Raw genomic sequence first — 17,982 nt, 5'->3', positions numbered from 1 at the left:
GAACAGCAAAGTGGCAACGCAGAAGATTGGCTTAATTGGGAGAGTGATTCTGTCATCACTGTGTGACTGTGTGAAACTGCATCAGAATATCAAAGCATTAATGTTTATCTGAAGATATACTGGTTTCAACTTTGATTTCTTACAATGTACCTGAGAAAAATTAAATGTACTCTATAAGCAGAGCACATGTAATCCATTAAAACAAACAGAACCAAACAGGTCTGGAGGATGACACTTTCATTGAACCTGTTATCTTTTTTTAAGGGCATTTTTATGTTTTTCTGCTCACTGAGTTTCTAGAAAGAATCTCACAGGGTCAGAAATATACCTGAGTTGTTACTATGACACTGAACATTTGTGAAAGATGTTTTTTTTTTTTTTTTTTTTCCCTGTAGTGGGGTTGCTATGGCAATTGCTTGAAACCTACATGGTGCTGGCCGACTCAACAGTTGGTTGGTGGTGGTATGGTCACATGGAGACCATTGTCATTTTTCCCAACAGCAAAGAAAGCAAATACATTCTGAAAACATTTAAACTGATTACTAAAAATAATTCTGTGGAAAATGATCAGTATGTTTTAATTCTGGTATTTAAATGTTCGCACTGCACACCCCACCACAGTATATTTTATGTGAGCACATGTATATAATCATATGAAACTATGAAATAAAATAGATATAAAAGGTTTTTTTTTTTTTTTTGGTGATAGGCTCAATATAATAATGGTGGTAACTGTGATTATAATTTGTCACTGATGATTAGGGCTTAACACTGATTTATTTGTTCCTCTGTGCTAGTGTGTTTTATGTGTGATTTGTTATCTGTCAACATACGGTTGTGTCATTCTAATGCTCATGTGTTAACTGTATCATTGCATGTTGTCATTACGTTTTATAATTACGAGTTGTGTTATTTTGTATTGTGTTAATTCCTAATATCTACTGCTGGATGTCCAGGTAAGCAAACAAGCAAAGTATGTATTATTGGTATTTTTTCAGCTGGATTAAACTGTACTCTATCTTATTTCTATGTGATACACTCATTTTTAATATTGGAAGTGGAAAACAAGTTTCATCAGTGTTTCTGAAACTGGATTTTAAGAGGTAAAAAACACATTCAGTCCACAGGATTTCTGCTTATGAAGTTTATTTAGCAGATACTACAGAGAGCTCTCATCAGTAAAACATGACACACTGACCAAAACAGCACTGAGGTCAAAATCTATCTCTGTTAACACAGGTTTTCATTCACTTAATGACCTGTGGTTACATCTCAGGTTTTATTTTGTAGTAGTAGCAGCTGTAGTAGTTGTAGTTTGTTGTTGCTTGAGCAAGGCAAGAAAGATCTGGAGCCACTGCTGTGGACTCGGGGTAGACGAGGATGAGGAGGTATGCTTCAAGAAAATCAGAAACAGTCATGATCAGTTATACAGCGAGGGATTTTTGTATGTTGAATGTTTAACTCTAGAGAACAGAGAGGACACTCACCTCTCTGGAGACAGACCCCGAGCGGGCGACTCGTTTGTGTCCCATGTCCATCTGTAGAAAATCCAGCAGTTGAAAGTTTGATACTGCCTGCATTATACTATTACAATAATAGTGATAATATGCAAATCTAGGAACAACTGATATTGAATGTGAGGATGTTTGACTTACGGGATTGGCCAGAGTGAGGCACAGGAGGCATCCAAGCACAAATACCTTCAGCATGGTTTCAGATGTCACACCTGTTGAAAAGGAAACAAAAATTCAGATGCACACCATGGTCCAAATGATCAACTGACACCAGTCCACCAACTTTACGCAGAAAATACCAAAAATAATAAAAGAATATTTTAGTTACTCTCACGTCTTCACAACTTCAGCAGACTGTCTTACAGATGGTCAAGAAGACTGTGGTAATATTTCTCTGAAAGGTGAGCTCTTATATACAAACACAGGAGTGGAATTAAGCTCATTAGTAAACAGCATTGTTGGGAAATTGCAGTGATTAGGAAACCTTCCACCTCCACATTTCAAGGTGAGGAAATAGGTGAGGTAATAATCAGAGACACCTGCAACTGCTTATAACTTAGTAAAGTGATTAAATGCCAAATTTTACTGCTGCCCCTAAGTGGCCAAAAGGTCAGGGTGTTTGCACCGGTATCTGCCCTCGTCTGACAGGGACGTGATCAGCTCACGTGTTCTCTCACAGCTGATGTGTGAGTCATCTTTGAAGCATTCAGCTCTGAAGTCAGGGTTTTTTTGTTGTTGTTGTTGTTGTTGTTGTTTGTTTGTTTGTTTTATTTCTGCACGCTCACTGTTGCACACCTTGGGATTTGGTGGGGCTATAACAAAATCAGGGGGTGTATCTAAAAGATTTAATTTCAGATTCTCTCTGCCCTCTATCTCTGTTGCTACTGACATTTTTTTTTTTTTTGCTTGTTATATTTATAAATCATACTGTACCAAATAATCCTGCTTCGGGTCCCACAAAAGCCAGAGCCCTCTATGGAGTGCTTAAAGCCTCCCCTAACATCCAAAGATATTAAGACCTTATGTTCTATTTGGGAAATACTTGGTCTGGGACACTGCAGGCAAATCCATTTTGAAATGGTTAACCTGTCTAGACACTGTCAGCTGACAAGTCAACAGCTTAGTTGGGTAATCATATGCACACATGCATTTTGCAGTTATTTTCCTCCTCACAGATAAGCATTAATTGACTCATCTGGAAAACACAGAGAATGTTTACTGCATAGCATTATATAGAAAACAGTCATTTTAAAGAATATAAATTGATAAGACTGATTCTGTGGCGAGACAGAGACTCTCTGCACAAGTATTGACCTCCTAATTCCCAGAGTCTAACTTGATCATTTTGCTCAGAGAACTGTAAGAGGGAAGAATTTAATACCACAAACATTACATTATTCACTCTATACCTGATCAAATAAAAACATGCAGCCTCATACAAGATGCTAAGTAACAGATTATGTGAGAATTTACAGGAATGGTGTAACTTAAGGCTGTGAAGCACAGACCAAGTGGTAGCAGTTTCATAGCTGAAAAATATATAAGAATCCTCCCTGAGGTACAAACAGAAAAGGAAATAAACAAAATGATAATTCAGTTGTAGGAGCTGCAGGCTACGCTCTATGAAGAGTCCCCACAGATGAAAAACTTACCTTCAAAGTCAAGAGTGAAGCCGACACATGCTGAGTTTTGGTCAGGGATAATCAGCTGTCAAATGTGTTTATGATTTACTCTTTGTCCTAAAGATGTGAAATGTGATGAAATGATGTATGTAGGGGGATCATCTTAAAAACTTGTTTTCCGTCTCATTGATGTTGAGAAAAAGTGAAGTAGCGCTCACTGGATATGATTCATGTACACAGCTTTATGTTGTTTGTGCCTTTTGGTAAAAAAATAAATAAATAAAAATTAAATGTACAGTGTTAATTTCAAAGCTAAACTCATAGATCAAAGAAACAGGAAAACAGTAAAAAACAAAATACACAGAAGTCTGTCACTTATCCACACATTGCTTTATTGACCATTCACAGCATTTCAGATGGAAAGTGTTTACAGGTAGTGTGCTCTAAAGCCAGGTTTTCCCAAGTCATTTTCCGACTGGAGGGATGACAGGTGGAGGGATGACGGGTGGAGGGATGACAGGTGGAGGGATGATGGGTGGAGGGATGATGGGTGGGATGACAAAAGGGAAAGCAAAAGGCCGTGGATATGGCACTGGAATAGGGACGGGATACGGCTGGTACTGGGGCTGCATGTAGTTCATCTGGTTCATCTGAAAAACAAAGTGATGAAAAGAAAAGCTGAAGACGTACAGAGGCGTATGTTGATCTAGCTGTGATCATCTTTGACAAGCGTGTGTCCCGACACTGACCTCGTCACTATCATCTGAGCGTTTGACTCGTGTCTTCTCCTCAGAGACCTGTAAACACAAAGCATTTCACGTCAAAAACTCTGTTAACACAACTCAATCAAGTGCATCGAGCGTCGCAAGAAATACCACAACACCACCACAGCAATTAAAAAGAATATGAGTCACAGGCAGATCTGAGGATTGCTGTTATTGTTGGTTAAGGACACTTACAGGGACAGAGGAACACAGTGCTGTCAGGCACAACATCAAAACCAACAGTTTCATGGCTGAGATGAGCTGGATTCCTTTGTAGAGCAAAAGAAAGGGGTCAAGATCAGCTGCTAATTGCATTTTTTCAAAAAAAATGAACTAACTCCTCAGAAAGAAAAGTCCTACCTTGAACTGAAGAATTTCAAGATTAAATTTTATTATCAGCTACGTGCTGTGTCTAATGCAGGATTTTTACAGTGGTCCTCCATCTGTCCAAGGACACTTTTTAAAGATATTTTTGCCCCTCGGTCATCCAATCAGCTGTCAAAGTGGGCTGTGTTTTTTTTTTTGGTTGTTTTTTTTTTTTTTATTTCTATTATTGGCGTGAAATGTGATGAAACCATGCATGTGGTGGTTCGCTCTGACCACAGTCCTCACAAGAGCCAGACAGACACAGGCTCAGAGGTATTAGGAAACAGTAAAGGTGCTGAGACTGGATATGATTCATGTGTTCTGTTTTATGCTGTTTTGCTGTGATACACTCAGAGACCTATCTAACTCATTATTACAAATAGATACACTTTTTTTGGGCAATTTTCACTTTAAGTCCCCCTATAAAGAACTTAGACATTTAACAAATGATCTATAGCACACTATGATGTGGTTGTCAAACAACAGTAACTCCTACTGTAGGCATCTTTAAGTTGAGCCTGGGGTATAAACAGATAATGAACGACAATATAGTAAAACCTATTTGTAATATGTTTGCTTTCAAATTTACACATTGATAAACACTTAAATACTAAATAAAATGACTTAGAATAAAGTGTTACCACTTTCTTAATATTCAAAATCACACAGAGCTTTCATCATGCTTCTGAAACTGGATTTTAAGAGAAAAAAAAAACATTCAGTCCACAGGCTTTCCATTTCTGAAGTTTATTTAGCAGATACTACAGAGAATAAAGTGATTTTGATCCACATGTTTACTTGAACCAGAATGATGAGTGTAGAAACACTAAGACAAAATCATTTAGATTCACATCACTCTTCATGTACTCAGTACTTTCATTCACTTATTGATCTCTGGCTAAATTTCAGATTTTATTTGGTAGTAGCAGGGGCAGTTGTAGCTGGGGTAGGGGTAGTTGCAGCTGCAGTAGTGGTAGTTGCAGCGGTGGTAGTAGTAGTAGTAGTTGCAGCTGTAGTAGTTGTAGCTTGTTGCTGCTGGAGTAAGGTAAGAAGGAGCTGGAGCCACTGTTGTGTACTCGGGCCAAACGAGCGGACGCGCTTCAAGATAATCAGAAAAGTTCATTGTCAGCTACACAGCAGAGGATTTTCCAAGGAATTTTTCAGTATCAAACAGTCAGGTATGTTGAATGTTTTAATTCTAGAGGACAGAGACACTCACCTCATTGGAGTTAGAGTCTGAGTTGGAGTGAGAGCCTGAGCGGGCGAGTCGTTTGTGTGCCATGTTCATCTGTAGAAAAATTGCAAGTTTTGATGAAATTGCAATGATATATATATGATATATATATATAGGAACAATTTATATTAATCATAAGGATGTTTCACTTACGGGACTGGCCAGAGTGAGGCACAGGAGGCATCCAAGTACAAGTGCTACCTTCAGCATGGTTTCAGTGATCACGCCTTTAGAAAGAAAAATATGTAAAGAAATGCTCAGTTACACATTTTGTCCAAACTATCAACAAAATCACCATTCAGCAGAGATCACACAGACTATACAGAATATTATAAATAATTAGAATCAAATAAATGAATAATAATACACTTACAGTCAAGTCGTCACAACTTTAAGAGACTGTCTCGCAGTTAGTCAAGGAGATGGCTGTAGTGTTGCTCTGATTAATGAGCTTTTATATACTGTGCAGGAGCGGATGTCAAGCCATTTACATAAGCAGCACAACTTTGTTGGGAAACTGTAAGAATTAGGAAATCTTCCACCTCCACATCTCAAGATGTGGCTACTGCTCACTGTCTGAAACCACACCCGGACCATATGATGTGTAGCATTAATTTAATAGCTCATATCAAAAATAATATATTACAGTGCACTGGATTTGTATGGAATTCAAATCTAAATGTTAATTTAAGTAAAGTCAGAAAACATCTTATATTACCAATGCTATGCAGGTTCAATCTCCTTATTCTCCACCCTGTGGTATTGGCAAATTGGTAAACAGATGCCACACATGGAAACACCTGGTCTTGTGATTACAAATCAAGTGATTTAGTGGCTTAGACAGGTAACAGGCAACACCCAATGAGGCATGCTTTTCTGCCTGTTTCCTCTTGTTTTAGGAAATTTGTGGCTACTCTGGCTTAAGCTACTCAAAGTATGTACAGTCAATTCACATAATGATCAAGGGATATTTTCCATTTCCAATTTTTATTTAACTATTTTTAATCGCTGCCACCAGTCTCGTTGTTTTTACCATGTAAGAAGAAGGGATGAAAGTCAGTTAAGAAGACACCAGAAAATAAGATGTGAAGTAACTGCTGTTATGCAAAGAATTAAACATGACTAAGATGTTGTGTTTTGAAAAATATGTGGTGTGTCTCAATGTCTGATGTCTGATATAAGTATTGATGCCTGGTAGACCTCACACGTAGTCTCACAGCACAGGTGAGTGCATACACGCTATACAGTACATGACTTGCTTTATAAAACGTCTCGTCTGTTTTAAGGAATAATTCAGTGGTTTTATTCTTTGTTTTATTCTTGCAGGTTCTTCAGAAGCAATGCAACTCTTGTGTGTCGCAGCTTTACTTCTGTCAGCAGTTGCTGCTCAGTGTGAGTATTACTTTTGATGGTAAATATATACATAGGGTGTCTCAGTAAGTTGTTGGGTCACCACATGCTGCCAGAACAGCTTCAATGCTCCTTGGCATTGACTCTGCAAGCAAACAGTTGAGCAGTCTTGGCACCCCAACAACAAAACCTCTCTCAAAGTCACATAGATCTCACCATCTAGATACAAAATTAGAATCACCTGGGCATCCTGAGCATGTCTATACATGCCACAGAGCATGAATGGATGTTAATTGCACCATGCAGTGCACCTGTGTGGAAAACTTGCTTGATGTTTTTAAACTGGTCATTCTTAATTTACTTTGTCGTTATTTTTTTCAGCCAGATTTCTGGCAGGATGAAAAGTTTCCACCTGCACATGGACCCAGGCTGGATGTAGACCCAAAGGTAACAGGAACAGATGTGATACAACACACAGGACCAGAGCTGGATCTACCTTCTGCATGCTAAGTATTTCTCATTTAATTACCCTTTTGTTTAGCGTGGTGATAATGAGCAGTCGGTGACACAACCCCAGGAGGATGGAGATGGAGGGTCAGGCGGAGACTTCCCAGAGGAGGACTCTGAACATCCATCATGGGTATTAGTTTCAAGTCTTACAGTCATTAGGTAACTGATTCTAGTCTTAGTGATTCAGTAATTCAAGGATCTTTTCTTGTTGAGGTAACCACTGAGGCTATTTACAACCAGGTCTTATATGTTATTCAGTTTGGGCGTTTCATCAAAGGAATAGTTTGACATTTTGCAAGAGGCTACTTTGCTTTCTTTCCAAGAGTCTCTTCAGTCAGTCGACAAACAGTTCTGTTTGTCACAAGCAACAGCAATAGGTGTAGGAACCTCCCAGAGACTTTACCTGGGTTACCAGGCAGATGGATAAATTGCTGTTTGTCAGTTGGATGTTACTCCATTTAACTGTCTCTAAAACTTAAACAATGTGTTGGTTTAACATCTCTGTCAACAAAACTAATATGACAGCTGCAGATAATAAAGCAGATTCTGAATGTAAAATAAATAAATAATAAATAAATAAATTAAATAAATGAATAAAGGGAGTGCTAGCCCAGTTTACCATAACTCAACTCTGTATCATAGTAAAAAGTCACGAAATGTAATCAACTGATTTCGTGTGCATGGACACCAATAAAAACATATTTTCATATACTATATTCCATTTCTGTCAATAGATTTCTGTAAATGTTGCACACTGGTCTTTAACATTCAGTATTATACACTTAGTGGAGTTTATCAAGACCTGCCACAACACAACATACCATGGCATTAGACAGTCATTTTACTGCACACAGCATTTTATCTGTGCTTCCCCCAGGCTCCTGATTTCATGCCTGATGAGCCTGGAGTACCTCATTCCAGGCCTGGCAAGCAGATGAGGAGACACAGAGGACCTCCAAGGCGCAGGTGGCTCAACAGGAAGAACCCTGGTGTAATGGTAAGTCCACTGTGAGATGCAGTGACAGTACAGCTGTACTAAAAAGAAAAAACTAAGTCAAATGTGTAATTAAATGGTGTTCACTAAACTCAAATGAATTCATTACCACTTTAAAGAGGGGAGACAAATCACTGTTTAGTGGCATCTCTTTTGAAAGGAACCCACTGAATCCTTTAAAAGCAGCTTGATGCTTACCTACTCAGACTTGCTATTATATTTCTTCTAATTTTAATTACATCTTTTAAACTTATGTACTGGTAAATCATGTTATTTATTCTGCATGAGGACAAAATATGACATACAATCTCTTGTTTTAGGACAAAGTTGTATTTACCCCTACGTTCAAGGTAGGCCCTCTGTTGTCTCTCAGTGTGACGTCATAATACACTTACATTTTACCTCAATAGGTAAAAAATGCTGATTTTCCTTTGCATATAATTCCTTTTCAGGCTGACAATGTGACATTTCAGGTAAGACCATGAATTTAAAAAAATAATTATTATACAGTATACTGTATGTTTGACATGACAGAACAGTGGCATCACTGAATATTTACATTTTCACCTAAATTTGTGGCTCTCCTCCCTAGAACACCACCACCATCTCCCTGAAGGAGGTAAACAATTTGATTTAGCTACTTGAAATAACTTTTGAGTGTCTACTCAATGTGATGTTGTACATCACCTTGTGAAATTCTACAATTTCTCTGACCCCAACTGTAAATATTTCACAGGGTGAGAACATATTTCTGATGTCAAGGGTAAGTGACTGAAGATTAAATTTAAATACATGATTACAGTTTAATGATAGCTGATGATGATGATGAAGAAAAAAGACCATATGAATGATTTCCATTAGTACTAATCACTGTCAATTCATCTATAGCATGGTAGAGGAGGACCTCACCATCACAGGGTAGGTATATAAAAAGTAATTTCATCTTTGTACCAGTGATTACAATATCAAAGCTCAGTCACTCAGCAAGTTTGATTTTTACTGTTACTTGTTTTTACAGGAGAGGAAAACATGGGCCTCCAGAGAATGTGGTAAAATGGCTGTCAAATATTCCTTAAATAATTTACATTTTCTAAATGATCTGGCTGGTCTGTCTGAGTTTCAGTTATATGGGTTGCAGAAAAATTAACATTGTTTGATCTTTGCTTTTATGTTAAAGGTGACTACATTATGATTTTTGTGTCTCTTCATCTCAATTGCAGCAATATGTGAAGCTCATCTACAACACCACAGAGCCGGTAATGTTTTGGCCCATTACAGAATAAGTGTATATAGCATAAATGTTTCTTTGTAACAATGATCAGAATTTCTCTCTTTCTTTTAAAAGAACAAAGTATCGATAGAGTATGGGGTTTTGAAACCAGTAAGTATAGAACTGGAACTTTATCAGCCTTAAAGTAATTTATAGCCCATTTACTGACATCTCTGTAGCATTAGGCTTGTGTCGTTAATTTGAACAACTTTGTTTTTTTTGAAGGTGAACCTCAGTGAGCTTGCTGGAGGAGATGACAATTCAGAAAACGCTGACTGGTAAAAGGTGAAGGCACTAATATAACAGTGCTGATTAAGTCTAATATCAATCTGATGACTGATGCTAACATTTCTGTCTTTCATTTCAGGAAGAAACTAACAGCTCTGAGGAGATTATGGCTCAGTTTTTTGTGGTATACTCTGAGAAATCATTCATGTAATACCTTATTATTCCTGTAAACCCAAATTTCTGTGTACTACAATAAAATTCGGTAACAATTATCTTTGGCAAAATTCTTTATTTGACATGTTGTGAGAGAGTGGAACATATTCCTGAAACGAGCAAAACAGTTATATTTTATTATACAAATAACCAAGGACAAATAAATTGCATTTAGAAGAACAGCATACTCTGGTGTATTCTGCAGAAGAATGAGCTCACAGTGACTACAGCCAAACACGTGGAAATTAATTTCTGCCTTATCACCTTGTTATTTCCCGGGTGACATCTAAGGCTCAAAGAGGAAGGGGAAGTTGGAGTGACCCTAGAGAAACATTCAGAAAAGTAACTGTTGAAACATTCAAAGTCAAATGCTGCACAATAAGAAACAGTTATGTGTAACAGAAACAAAAGTTTTGAGTGTGTGTAAATGTTGAGTGTCATTGTATAAAATCATACCTCGTCAACGCCAGGGCCAGAGGTGTCACCACGAGGATCAGGGGGAATTGTAGTAGACTCCTTCTGTGTCCCCATTGGCCACGTCTGATATAGATACAGGTTATGAAAGTACAGCAATTAGACTTGACTAGTGCAGACTTTGCTTCCTTAGTTTATTGGTCAAACTGTAACAATTCAAGAATTTACGAACGGTACTGACTTTTTCTGTCTGCACCTTCGGCTGGGAAGCCTGCTGAAATGGGATGAAATGTATTGAAATTAAATTGCAAAAATGACTGAAAGTATTTAGTACTTAACACCTTCCTGAACCAATAACATTCAGTATATTGAGAGATGAACATACATGATAGGCTACAAAAGGTATCACTTAACGCTCAAATAAGACTGAGATTAATGATTTCAGCTGCCCACCTCTTAGTCAGACAGACAGTGTGTGGTCCGTATGGCAGACAGCTGTAGTTGCATCACAGCCACCGCATCCACACAGTCATGACTCAACATCTGCAGCTGTGTTATCATCATTAAGTCTTATCTTTGTCATCATTTCCCACATAAGTTCCAAAATTTAATTCAATGTAGAACAATCATTTTGATATTTTAATTAATATTGCTTTGTTCTCTATGAATATTTTTGTTGTTGGGAAAATATTTGGCGATTGTGCACTCAACCCTCTGCAGGCAAGCAGATTTTCTTTCAGCTTTTTGTTTTTAAAACATTAAAGTTCATTGCAGAATAATGTCTTCTTGTTTTTGATCAATATGCGCAGAGAAGCCAAGCTGTTCTCTGTTTCTTTACTTCATTTCATCTCGCATGTCTGACCTGCAGAGGGAGCTGTGGTCTCTGTGTGGTTCTCTCCAGGTTCTGCTGGCCCTTGTTGGGCTGCAGCACCACAGTATTCCTCTGCTGGGGATAGCCGTAAGGATGCACAAAGTACGGGAAGCCCTGTGGATGAACAGTTGATCAAATAAATGTTCATTTTCAGATCAGTTGACATTTGCAAACAAGTCAACGTTTTTGAAGTCATACCTGCTGTCTAGGAAACTGAGGAAATCCATAAGCAGGGTACTGAAACTGTGGAAACATCTAAAGAAGATTTAAAAGAATAATGAATTTCTTCATAATGACTGCAAGGAGCTTTGTAAGCAGCTTCAGTGATTGCTACGATAGATAGCTTTGTTGTACCTGCATGGGGTTTTGGGCCTGCTGATGAACATTAGGAGCATTGGGGTCCTGTGGAGGCCCGAGCTGTTCTTGCTGACCGTTGGGGACAAGCATAGGCGTCAGCTGGTTTCCCTGGGTGGGCAGCAACAGCTGAGGCCCCTGGGGACCGAAAGGACCAGCCACCTGCGGGTTCAAGTTCACCACCTGCGGAGTGAGCAGCACCTCAGGCTGCTGCTGCTGCAGCACATACTGGGGTAATATTGAAGATGCCTGGAGAAGAAGAGGATCTGTGTCAGCTAACACATGATTTCCCAAAGTAAATATTTGCTTTTTTTTTTTTTTTTTGACTGAGGAAGACACATAATATTGGTGTTGATAAATTATATAACTCATGGTGGTAGCACACATTTTTAAGGCCTAATCTGTACCTGTGTTTGTCCAAGAGCTGCAAGAGTTAGCCCATTCAGTCTCAGGATCTGAACATGCAAAATGATTGAATTAGACTTGTTATTATTATTCCTAAATGACAGAGAATATTACCTACAGACATAAATGCTTTAACATTTATTTTACCTCATTGCTGTTGCTTGCAATAATTCCAATCTGAAGCTATATAAAAAATGAAAAAAATAAAAAAACATTATTTGTCTTTTTAGATGCTACAGTATGAGCAATAAATAACACAGCAACATAAAGACGTAACTCACTGGCAGAGCAAAGCCTGTCCTTAATAGACAGACCAACAGAAGGGCAGTTTGTAGCTCCATGATATCCTACAGTGTGTCAAAACATGAGGTATGTTATAAAAAGCTGAACCTGAATTCACAGAGTTTTGTCAAGCATTATAAAATATCTACCATACATTTTACCAACACAGAGAAAAACGGTCATTAAAAAATAGTGAGCGCTACAAATTCCTCTTACCGTTTCTCTGGTTCTGCTTTCCCTTTCTGTGTGCCTGCCTGCCTCACCGCGTCCATGACCCTTTTAAATTCTCTCCATGTGAGCTGTCACAGGTCCACCACCAACCCGTCCAGACAATGTGTGGTCAGTGTGACAGACGTTTCTCATGGCATCAGACTCAGACACTTACAACACAGGACAGGTAAGTATGTTATTAGGTGTAAGTCATGTCTCTAAATGCCATGACACGGTCTGTGTCAAGCTGTTAACAAGTCTCGAAAAATCAGACTTTAAAACTCTGTGCACTTTTCACCTGCAGTGTAAAAAGCACCAGCTTTTCGTTAATTGTTTGAACTTTAATTAAGTAACTATGTCAAAGTGTGTGCTTTAGTGTGTAATTGTAGATGTTAAATGACTCGTCATGAGGAAAAAAAAAAAGGACAACAGGAGCTGGGAGCTTATAATCACACATTTGTCACCAGTTGTTCATCGTGTTCAGACTGATGTTGGCATCTCACTGGCAAATCATGGGTATTAATGGTTGACTCTGTTGGGATTCAAGTTGATGATACACAGACTATGGCAGAATACACAGTCATATGTTCTATGTGTTGCTGCAGTCAGTTTTGAATTCACTTCTGATGCTTTTTGTGCTCAGTTGTTCATTTTTTTTTATTGCTGACACGACAATTTAACTGTAAACCTTCCAACCTGAATTGTGTCCAACAGGCCTTTTTCACAGCAGACGTTTCGACCTGTAGTAGAAGCATCACAGGTGTCACTCATTACGTTAACGACCTGTCTGCTGCATTCAAGTGAGCCACTAAGCCATGACAGTGTGACAGTGAGCCAGCATGAACAGTACCAGTGTGTGTGTTTAGGTCTGTTTTCCTTCATCAAGTCTATTCTCTTAAGTCTGTGTTCTCTTATTTGGTAAATGTCTGTACACAGGTCACACGCATGTCTCTCACTATAAACAGCAGTTCATTGTTTCTAGGATAGCAGCCAAGGTTATCATACAGACCCATATGCAAGTGGCAGCAGAGATAGGATAGGTAGAGTCTCCCGGTGGGAGAGGTCATAGCCATAACAAACAGCCTACGTCTTTGTGTCTCATGGCCACTCCGTCTCTCTTAGTGGGACAGAGGTAACTGGGATTTACACAGGAAAACAGGAAAAATATTTTCCTTTAAAAGTGCTGAAAGATATTTCAGGTTTTACTGTTTCATGAAACGGGATTACCAGTCTCAAATCTTGCTTGGGTTTCAGGTTTTATGTAGCACAATTATCCAGCAAAACCTCAATGAGGCTTTTGAGTTGAGGTTTTATGTTATTGTACATTTGCTTTTATACCCATCATCCTTTAGATGGCAGCAGAGACCCACTATAAATTGCATTCAGGTTGACGTTAATTTATGAACCTTTCCGGTTGTATGATATGCTGGTGTAAAATCAGACACATCTTCAAAACAGACGTTACTTTAAGTAGAATTTATTGGAAAGTAAACATGTACAGTCAACCATCATGCTGTAGTTTCAAAATTAAACATAATACACAGCTCCATGGTCATTGGTGATTGGTGACAAAACCACACATTGTCATATTGTGTAGTGCAGTGGAATCTTAATTCTCCTCATGATGATCGTCCTCATCGCACAGAGTGGTTGTTGTTGGGTCGGTAGGAGCTGGAATCTGAGAAGAAAAGGAGCAAACAGTTGGTGAAACTTTGAAGAGAATTTGTCCTTCACAGTGAGATTCCAATGAATCTGTTTATTTCTTTGTAAATGACACAGTTTTACCTGAGTATCCACAGTGGTCCTCATGGTGTTACCCTGTGTCATAATCTGACGCTGGAGATTCAAAGAAGAAGAAGTTAGCTCTTGCAGTTTTCATTCATATCACATACGGCAGATGTAAATCTCATTTCTTACCCTGAATCTTCTGAGTGGATCAGGCTGGATGGGAAGCTGCTGTGGCACGGCACCCCCTGTAATCCCCTAAAAAAGGACAGCAAGGCGGCAAGATTTAGTGACTGTAGTGATATGTTAAACCGCTACACATTGTGTGAACTGCGATTAAAAAAAAGATGTCCTGTGCTACCATCAGAGGCTGCTGAGGATTCATTGGTGCCATCTGAGGGACTCCCATGACAGGAAGCTGATTGTAGGCAAGAAAGACATAAATCTTTTTGTGAGGTTCTCTAAAACATGAAATTACATGAGTGCCGATGTGTGGTGTAATGTGCCACACTAACCGCATTGACAGGGTACACATTGGGAACAGGGGCCGGTACAAAAGCAGGAACTCCAGGAACAAACTTTTGGAGAGGGAGGAAACAAATGTATATCTTCTTATCAGGTTTATCACAGGGCAGTATTGCTGCAAAAACTTTACATGTAAGATCAGATCATGCAAAATCTGACTAACAACAATCTGAATTCAGACAGTTTAGTAATAATGAAGACATCAGGGATCAGTCAATAGGAGAGCACCATCTTGTGGCTGCATTCAGTAGAAACAACCAGGCAGTCTTCCCATTCATTCATTCTATTACACACATACATTCTTTATTAATTTACTTTGCATATTCTCTCACAATTCCAAAAGTGTTTTTTCTTACACATAAGTTTCACACAGTTTTTGTTTTTAGTTCTCTATTACCCTGATTATTGTAATTAAATGACATGTTGCTAAGCTAACATGAAATCTGTGACTAAACTCATCTATTTCAAACACGTTGCTATATGTCGTGAATTTTCTCTCACATCGAAATGAGGTCATCAAACTGATGTCCTTAAGGGACTGACCTGCGCAAACTGGGGCTGCCCGATGAAACCTGCTCCACCACCAGCTACCATGGGTGGGTTTAGGCCTCCAGCCATCATCCCAGGGTTTGCTCCATTTACCATTCCTCCGTTCATACCACCCATCATTCCTCCATTCATACCGCCCATCATTCCTCCATTCATGGCTGCCATCATCCTCTGTCTCTGCACAGGAGGAGAAAGAGTGTTTGTTATGAACCATGATCTAATTTGGATTTTTGTGCTAATTGGCCATAAATTAATAGTTTGAATATTCCTTACCTTGCCTGCACTGACCTGCAGTAAGCAAAGACACAAGATGTGACATACACTGCTTTAGATAGATAGATAGATAGATAGATAGATAGATAGATAGATAGATAGATAGATAGATAGATAGATAAACTGTACTCACATAGCAGATGGTGGCTACAAATGTTGTGAGGAGAAGCTTCATTTTGCAGTCTAAAACCTTTAAAAAAGACCAGAATAGATATATTTTACTTACAAAATCAATATATTGCTTTAAAAGTCTCAATTTGCACCTTACCTTTTTGTTCTTCCTTCAAATGTTATGTGCCAAGAAGGACTATACCACAGTTGCTCTCTGATTGTAGAACACCTTTTATCAGTCCCAGAGATTATTATGGGCCAATTAGAGAGGAGAGCACTGACTTGTTGACAAACTATTTTTGTCACCTGTGTGTCATGGGAGCTTTTGATATGACATCTTCATTTTCTACAATAAGAGATGTAAAGAAATGCAGCACTGTGAGCTATTTTCAAAGTCTCTTCAACCCTCGTTCAGTCCCATCTGACATTGTTCTCGATGCAGCTGAGTGACCGCGAACAATAACAGAGTGATTCAGAGTCTTGGGGTGGGTTCATGGAGGTTTCTGGAAGCTACTAAACTAAAAACCTTCTAAGAACCATCTAAATGTTGCGGGTTGTGGTCACGAGAGGCAAACAACTGACATCATCATAAAGAGCTTTTGTAACACGTGTGTATGCTTAAATACAATCAAACATTTTACCCAGGAAACAGCACACTGTCTGTGACTTCAGGAAAACAGTTAAGTAAGAACAACAACTTGTGATTTGATTTATTTTTGGAAGAGCAAATTTCATGTTTCCTGTCGTTGTAATTTAAGGTAAATTCAAGTTAAAGAGGGTAATTTGTGATGAGTTTATACTTGCGTCAAGTTGATTTTTACTCGTCCCAACCCTAAAATAACTATTTATATCATATAACCAACTCAATTCCGCAACACCAGACCTCTGTTGATTTTTAAAATCCTCTAATGTTGCTGAAGGGCAAGAACAGACATGTTTGTGTCATATTTCATCAGCACATTTTCTCGTGTTGTTTAGAACCATTACATTCATCCCCCAGTGTGGTCGGGTGGGTATGTTGTCACATACTGAGGCTGTCTGGGGAAGGTTTTTTCTGCTGCTGACTGGGCAGCCCACAACAGACCAGGTAAACAGCCTCTATGGAAGTCTGGTCTGGAGCTTTATACTAATTACACACTGTCATGCAGTCCCAATTAAGAAAAACATTTTCTTCCTGTTTGCAGTTTAATGTTCGAACAAATGACATCTCCTAATAATGTTACGTAAATTTGAATATGTCACATTTATGATTAGCTTTCTTTTTTCATTGTGTCACAAGCTTTATAAACAAGAAGTTTGTTACTCGAGGAGTTCTGCCGTGATGTAAAGGATAGGATGTTTTTCTTATTCACAGACGAAAATCACCATGTTGCAACCAATGTACTGTAAATATAAATTTATACATTTGTACCAGTCTGTCCCACAAAAATAAGAGGAGCCACACCCATGACGCTTGGTGTTTTGCTCAAGTAGACTTTGACAGACATATTTTGAGCTCTAGGTGATGTAAAAGCAAATATGTACCGTGTTAATATATTGGAATAAATATTCAACAAAGAGTCAACAGTTGATTTCAGTCATTTATTGATCATTAGTTATTATGACAATGATTTATAAAGTTCAACAGTCAAGCATGAACAGACAGCAGTGAGACAGGATGAGGACATAAGGATGAATTATGTTGTATATGATGTCTGACAGCTTTGAGGTCTCATTTCGCTTGCTTCTCCTCCGTCTCCATCCCAGAGCATTCTTCCTCTTCTTCAGCTGCCATCACCTTCATCAGAGGAGACTGTGTCCTTCTGAGGCGTGCTGCCACCGAACGCTGAAACCTCCTTCTGCCGGCTGCGTTCCCACCGGCGGCACCCGGCTGGAGCTGGGCCGCGGAGATCAGCTGCACTTGACCGGGAGTCAACACGGCACCCTGTGGGTCTCCCCCGGCATTTCTCTGTGACAACACAGCAAACAGCGTGACAGGCCCACCCCTTACAGCCTGAGCCACCTGCCCCTGTGGATTCACGTTGGCTGCGCCTGTCTGCCCCACGAGAAATGCCCCACCTTGCTGGAGAGCTCCAATGGGAATCAGCTGCTGAAGGGGAGTCTGACCTATTTGGTTCCCAACTGGCTGGATGAAAAATGACCCACCAAGTGGGACTAAGTGTGCCACAAGGGGTTCACCATTCACCCCATTTTGAGCC

At 39.1% G+C, this 17,982-nt stretch overlaps 5 protein-coding genes and 1 long non-coding RNA gene across 9 annotated transcripts; 1 reads left to right on the top strand and 5 right to left on the bottom strand.

The window, feature by feature from the left end:
• Nucleotides 1-1,129: 1,129 nt before the first annotated feature.
• Nucleotides 1,130-1,925, bottom strand: LOC108896484 (uncharacterized). Its single transcript, XR_001963126.2, has 4 exons — nucleotides 1,843-1,925; nucleotides 1,656-1,726; nucleotides 1,488-1,538; nucleotides 1,130-1,393 (listed from the first exon to the last, which is right to left on the bottom strand). It is a non-coding gene; the product is annotated as an uncharacterized LOC108896484 (long non-coding RNA).
• Nucleotides 1,926-3,542: 1,617 nt separating this feature from the next.
• On the bottom strand, nucleotides 3,543-4,322 carry LOC127142476 (nematocyst expressed protein 4-like). The gene is made up of 4 exons (XM_051070604.1): nucleotides 4,261-4,322; nucleotides 4,096-4,169; nucleotides 3,886-3,933; nucleotides 3,543-3,786 (listed from the first exon to the last, which is right to left on the bottom strand). The coding sequence occupies exons 2-4, from the start codon at nucleotides 4,147-4,149 to the stop codon at nucleotides 3,601-3,603; spliced, it is 288 nt and encodes a 95-aa protein (XP_050926561.1). The 5' UTR covers nucleotides 4,150-4,169; nucleotides 4,261-4,322; the 3' UTR covers nucleotides 3,543-3,600.
• Nucleotides 4,323-4,997: 675 nt separating this feature from the next.
• On the bottom strand, nucleotides 4,998-5,994 carry LOC108896485 (C-type lectin domain-containing protein 141-like). The gene is made up of 4 exons (XM_018695636.2): nucleotides 5,874-5,994; nucleotides 5,654-5,727; nucleotides 5,486-5,554; nucleotides 4,998-5,364 (listed from the first exon to the last, which is right to left on the bottom strand). The coding sequence occupies exons 2-4, from the start codon at nucleotides 5,708-5,710 to the stop codon at nucleotides 5,179-5,181; spliced, it is 312 nt and encodes a 103-aa protein (XP_018551152.1). The 5' UTR covers nucleotides 5,711-5,727; nucleotides 5,874-5,994; the 3' UTR covers nucleotides 4,998-5,178.
• A 1,108-nt stretch (nucleotides 5,995-7,102) lies between these two features.
• LOC108896486 (uncharacterized) lies at nucleotides 7,103-10,124 on the top strand. Of its 2 annotated transcripts, none has more exons than XM_051070603.1 (13): nucleotides 7,103-7,297; nucleotides 7,392-7,490; nucleotides 8,238-8,357; nucleotides 8,675-8,704; nucleotides 8,807-8,827; nucleotides 8,947-8,973; nucleotides 9,091-9,117; nucleotides 9,243-9,272; nucleotides 9,374-9,403; nucleotides 9,575-9,610; nucleotides 9,700-9,735; nucleotides 9,850-9,909; nucleotides 9,992-10,124. In XM_051070603.1, exons 1-12 carry the CDS (start codon nucleotides 7,133-7,135, stop codon nucleotides 9,904-9,906), a joined length of 678 nt encoding a protein of 225 aa, XP_050926560.1. In that variant the 5' UTR covers nucleotides 7,103-7,132; the 3' UTR covers nucleotides 9,907-9,909; nucleotides 9,992-10,124. The 2 variants fall into 2 exon arrangements, with proteins under 2 accessions (XP_050926560.1, XP_050926559.1); XM_051070602.1 differs by having other exon boundaries at nucleotides 7,104-7,297; nucleotides 9,243-9,276; nucleotides 9,378-9,403.
• On the bottom strand, nucleotides 10,122-13,395 carry odam (odontogenic, ameloblast associated). 3 transcript variants are annotated; one of them, XM_018695638.2, is made up of 12 exons: nucleotides 13,298-13,395; nucleotides 12,608-12,771; nucleotides 12,391-12,456; nucleotides 12,257-12,292; nucleotides 12,112-12,159; nucleotides 11,705-11,953; nucleotides 11,549-11,605; nucleotides 11,342-11,464; nucleotides 10,721-10,753; nucleotides 10,522-10,605; nucleotides 10,330-10,387; nucleotides 10,122-10,175 (listed from the first exon to the last, which is right to left on the bottom strand). In XM_018695638.2, exons 3-11 carry the CDS (start codon nucleotides 12,448-12,450, stop codon nucleotides 10,352-10,354), a joined length of 726 nt encoding a protein of 241 aa, XP_018551154.1. In that variant the 5' UTR covers nucleotides 12,451-12,456; nucleotides 12,608-12,771; nucleotides 13,298-13,395; the 3' UTR covers nucleotides 10,122-10,175; nucleotides 10,330-10,351. The 3 variants fall into 3 exon arrangements, with proteins under 3 accessions (XP_018551154.1, XP_018551153.1, XP_018551155.1); XM_018695637.2 differs by having other exon boundaries at nucleotides 10,122-10,387; XM_018695639.2 differs by having other exon boundaries at nucleotides 10,122-10,387; nucleotides 10,721-10,750.
• A 667-nt stretch (nucleotides 13,396-14,062) lies between these two features.
• scpp9 (secretory calcium-binding phosphoprotein 9) lies at nucleotides 14,063-16,172 on the bottom strand. The gene is made up of 9 exons (XM_051070601.1): nucleotides 15,942-16,172; nucleotides 15,807-15,863; nucleotides 15,674-15,688; nucleotides 15,395-15,577; nucleotides 14,842-14,904; nucleotides 14,688-14,744; nucleotides 14,519-14,584; nucleotides 14,387-14,437; nucleotides 14,063-14,279 (listed from the first exon to the last, which is right to left on the bottom strand). Exons 2-9 carry the CDS (start codon nucleotides 15,846-15,848, stop codon nucleotides 14,211-14,213), a joined length of 546 nt encoding a protein of 181 aa, XP_050926558.1. The 5' UTR covers nucleotides 15,849-15,863; nucleotides 15,942-16,172; the 3' UTR covers nucleotides 14,063-14,210.
• Between the last annotated feature and the right edge of the window lie 1,810 nt (nucleotides 16,173-17,982).

The sequence above is a fragment of the Lates calcarifer genome, linkage group LG5 (assembly GCF_001640805.2).
Source record: "Lates calcarifer isolate ASB-BC8 linkage group LG5, TLL_Latcal_v3, whole genome shotgun sequence".
NCBI classification, from domain to species: domain Eukaryota; kingdom Metazoa; phylum Chordata; class Actinopteri; family Centropomidae; genus Lates; species Lates calcarifer.
The sequence above is the reverse complement of the archived record's forward strand: the minus strand, read 5'-3'. Positions and strand labels throughout refer to the sequence as shown.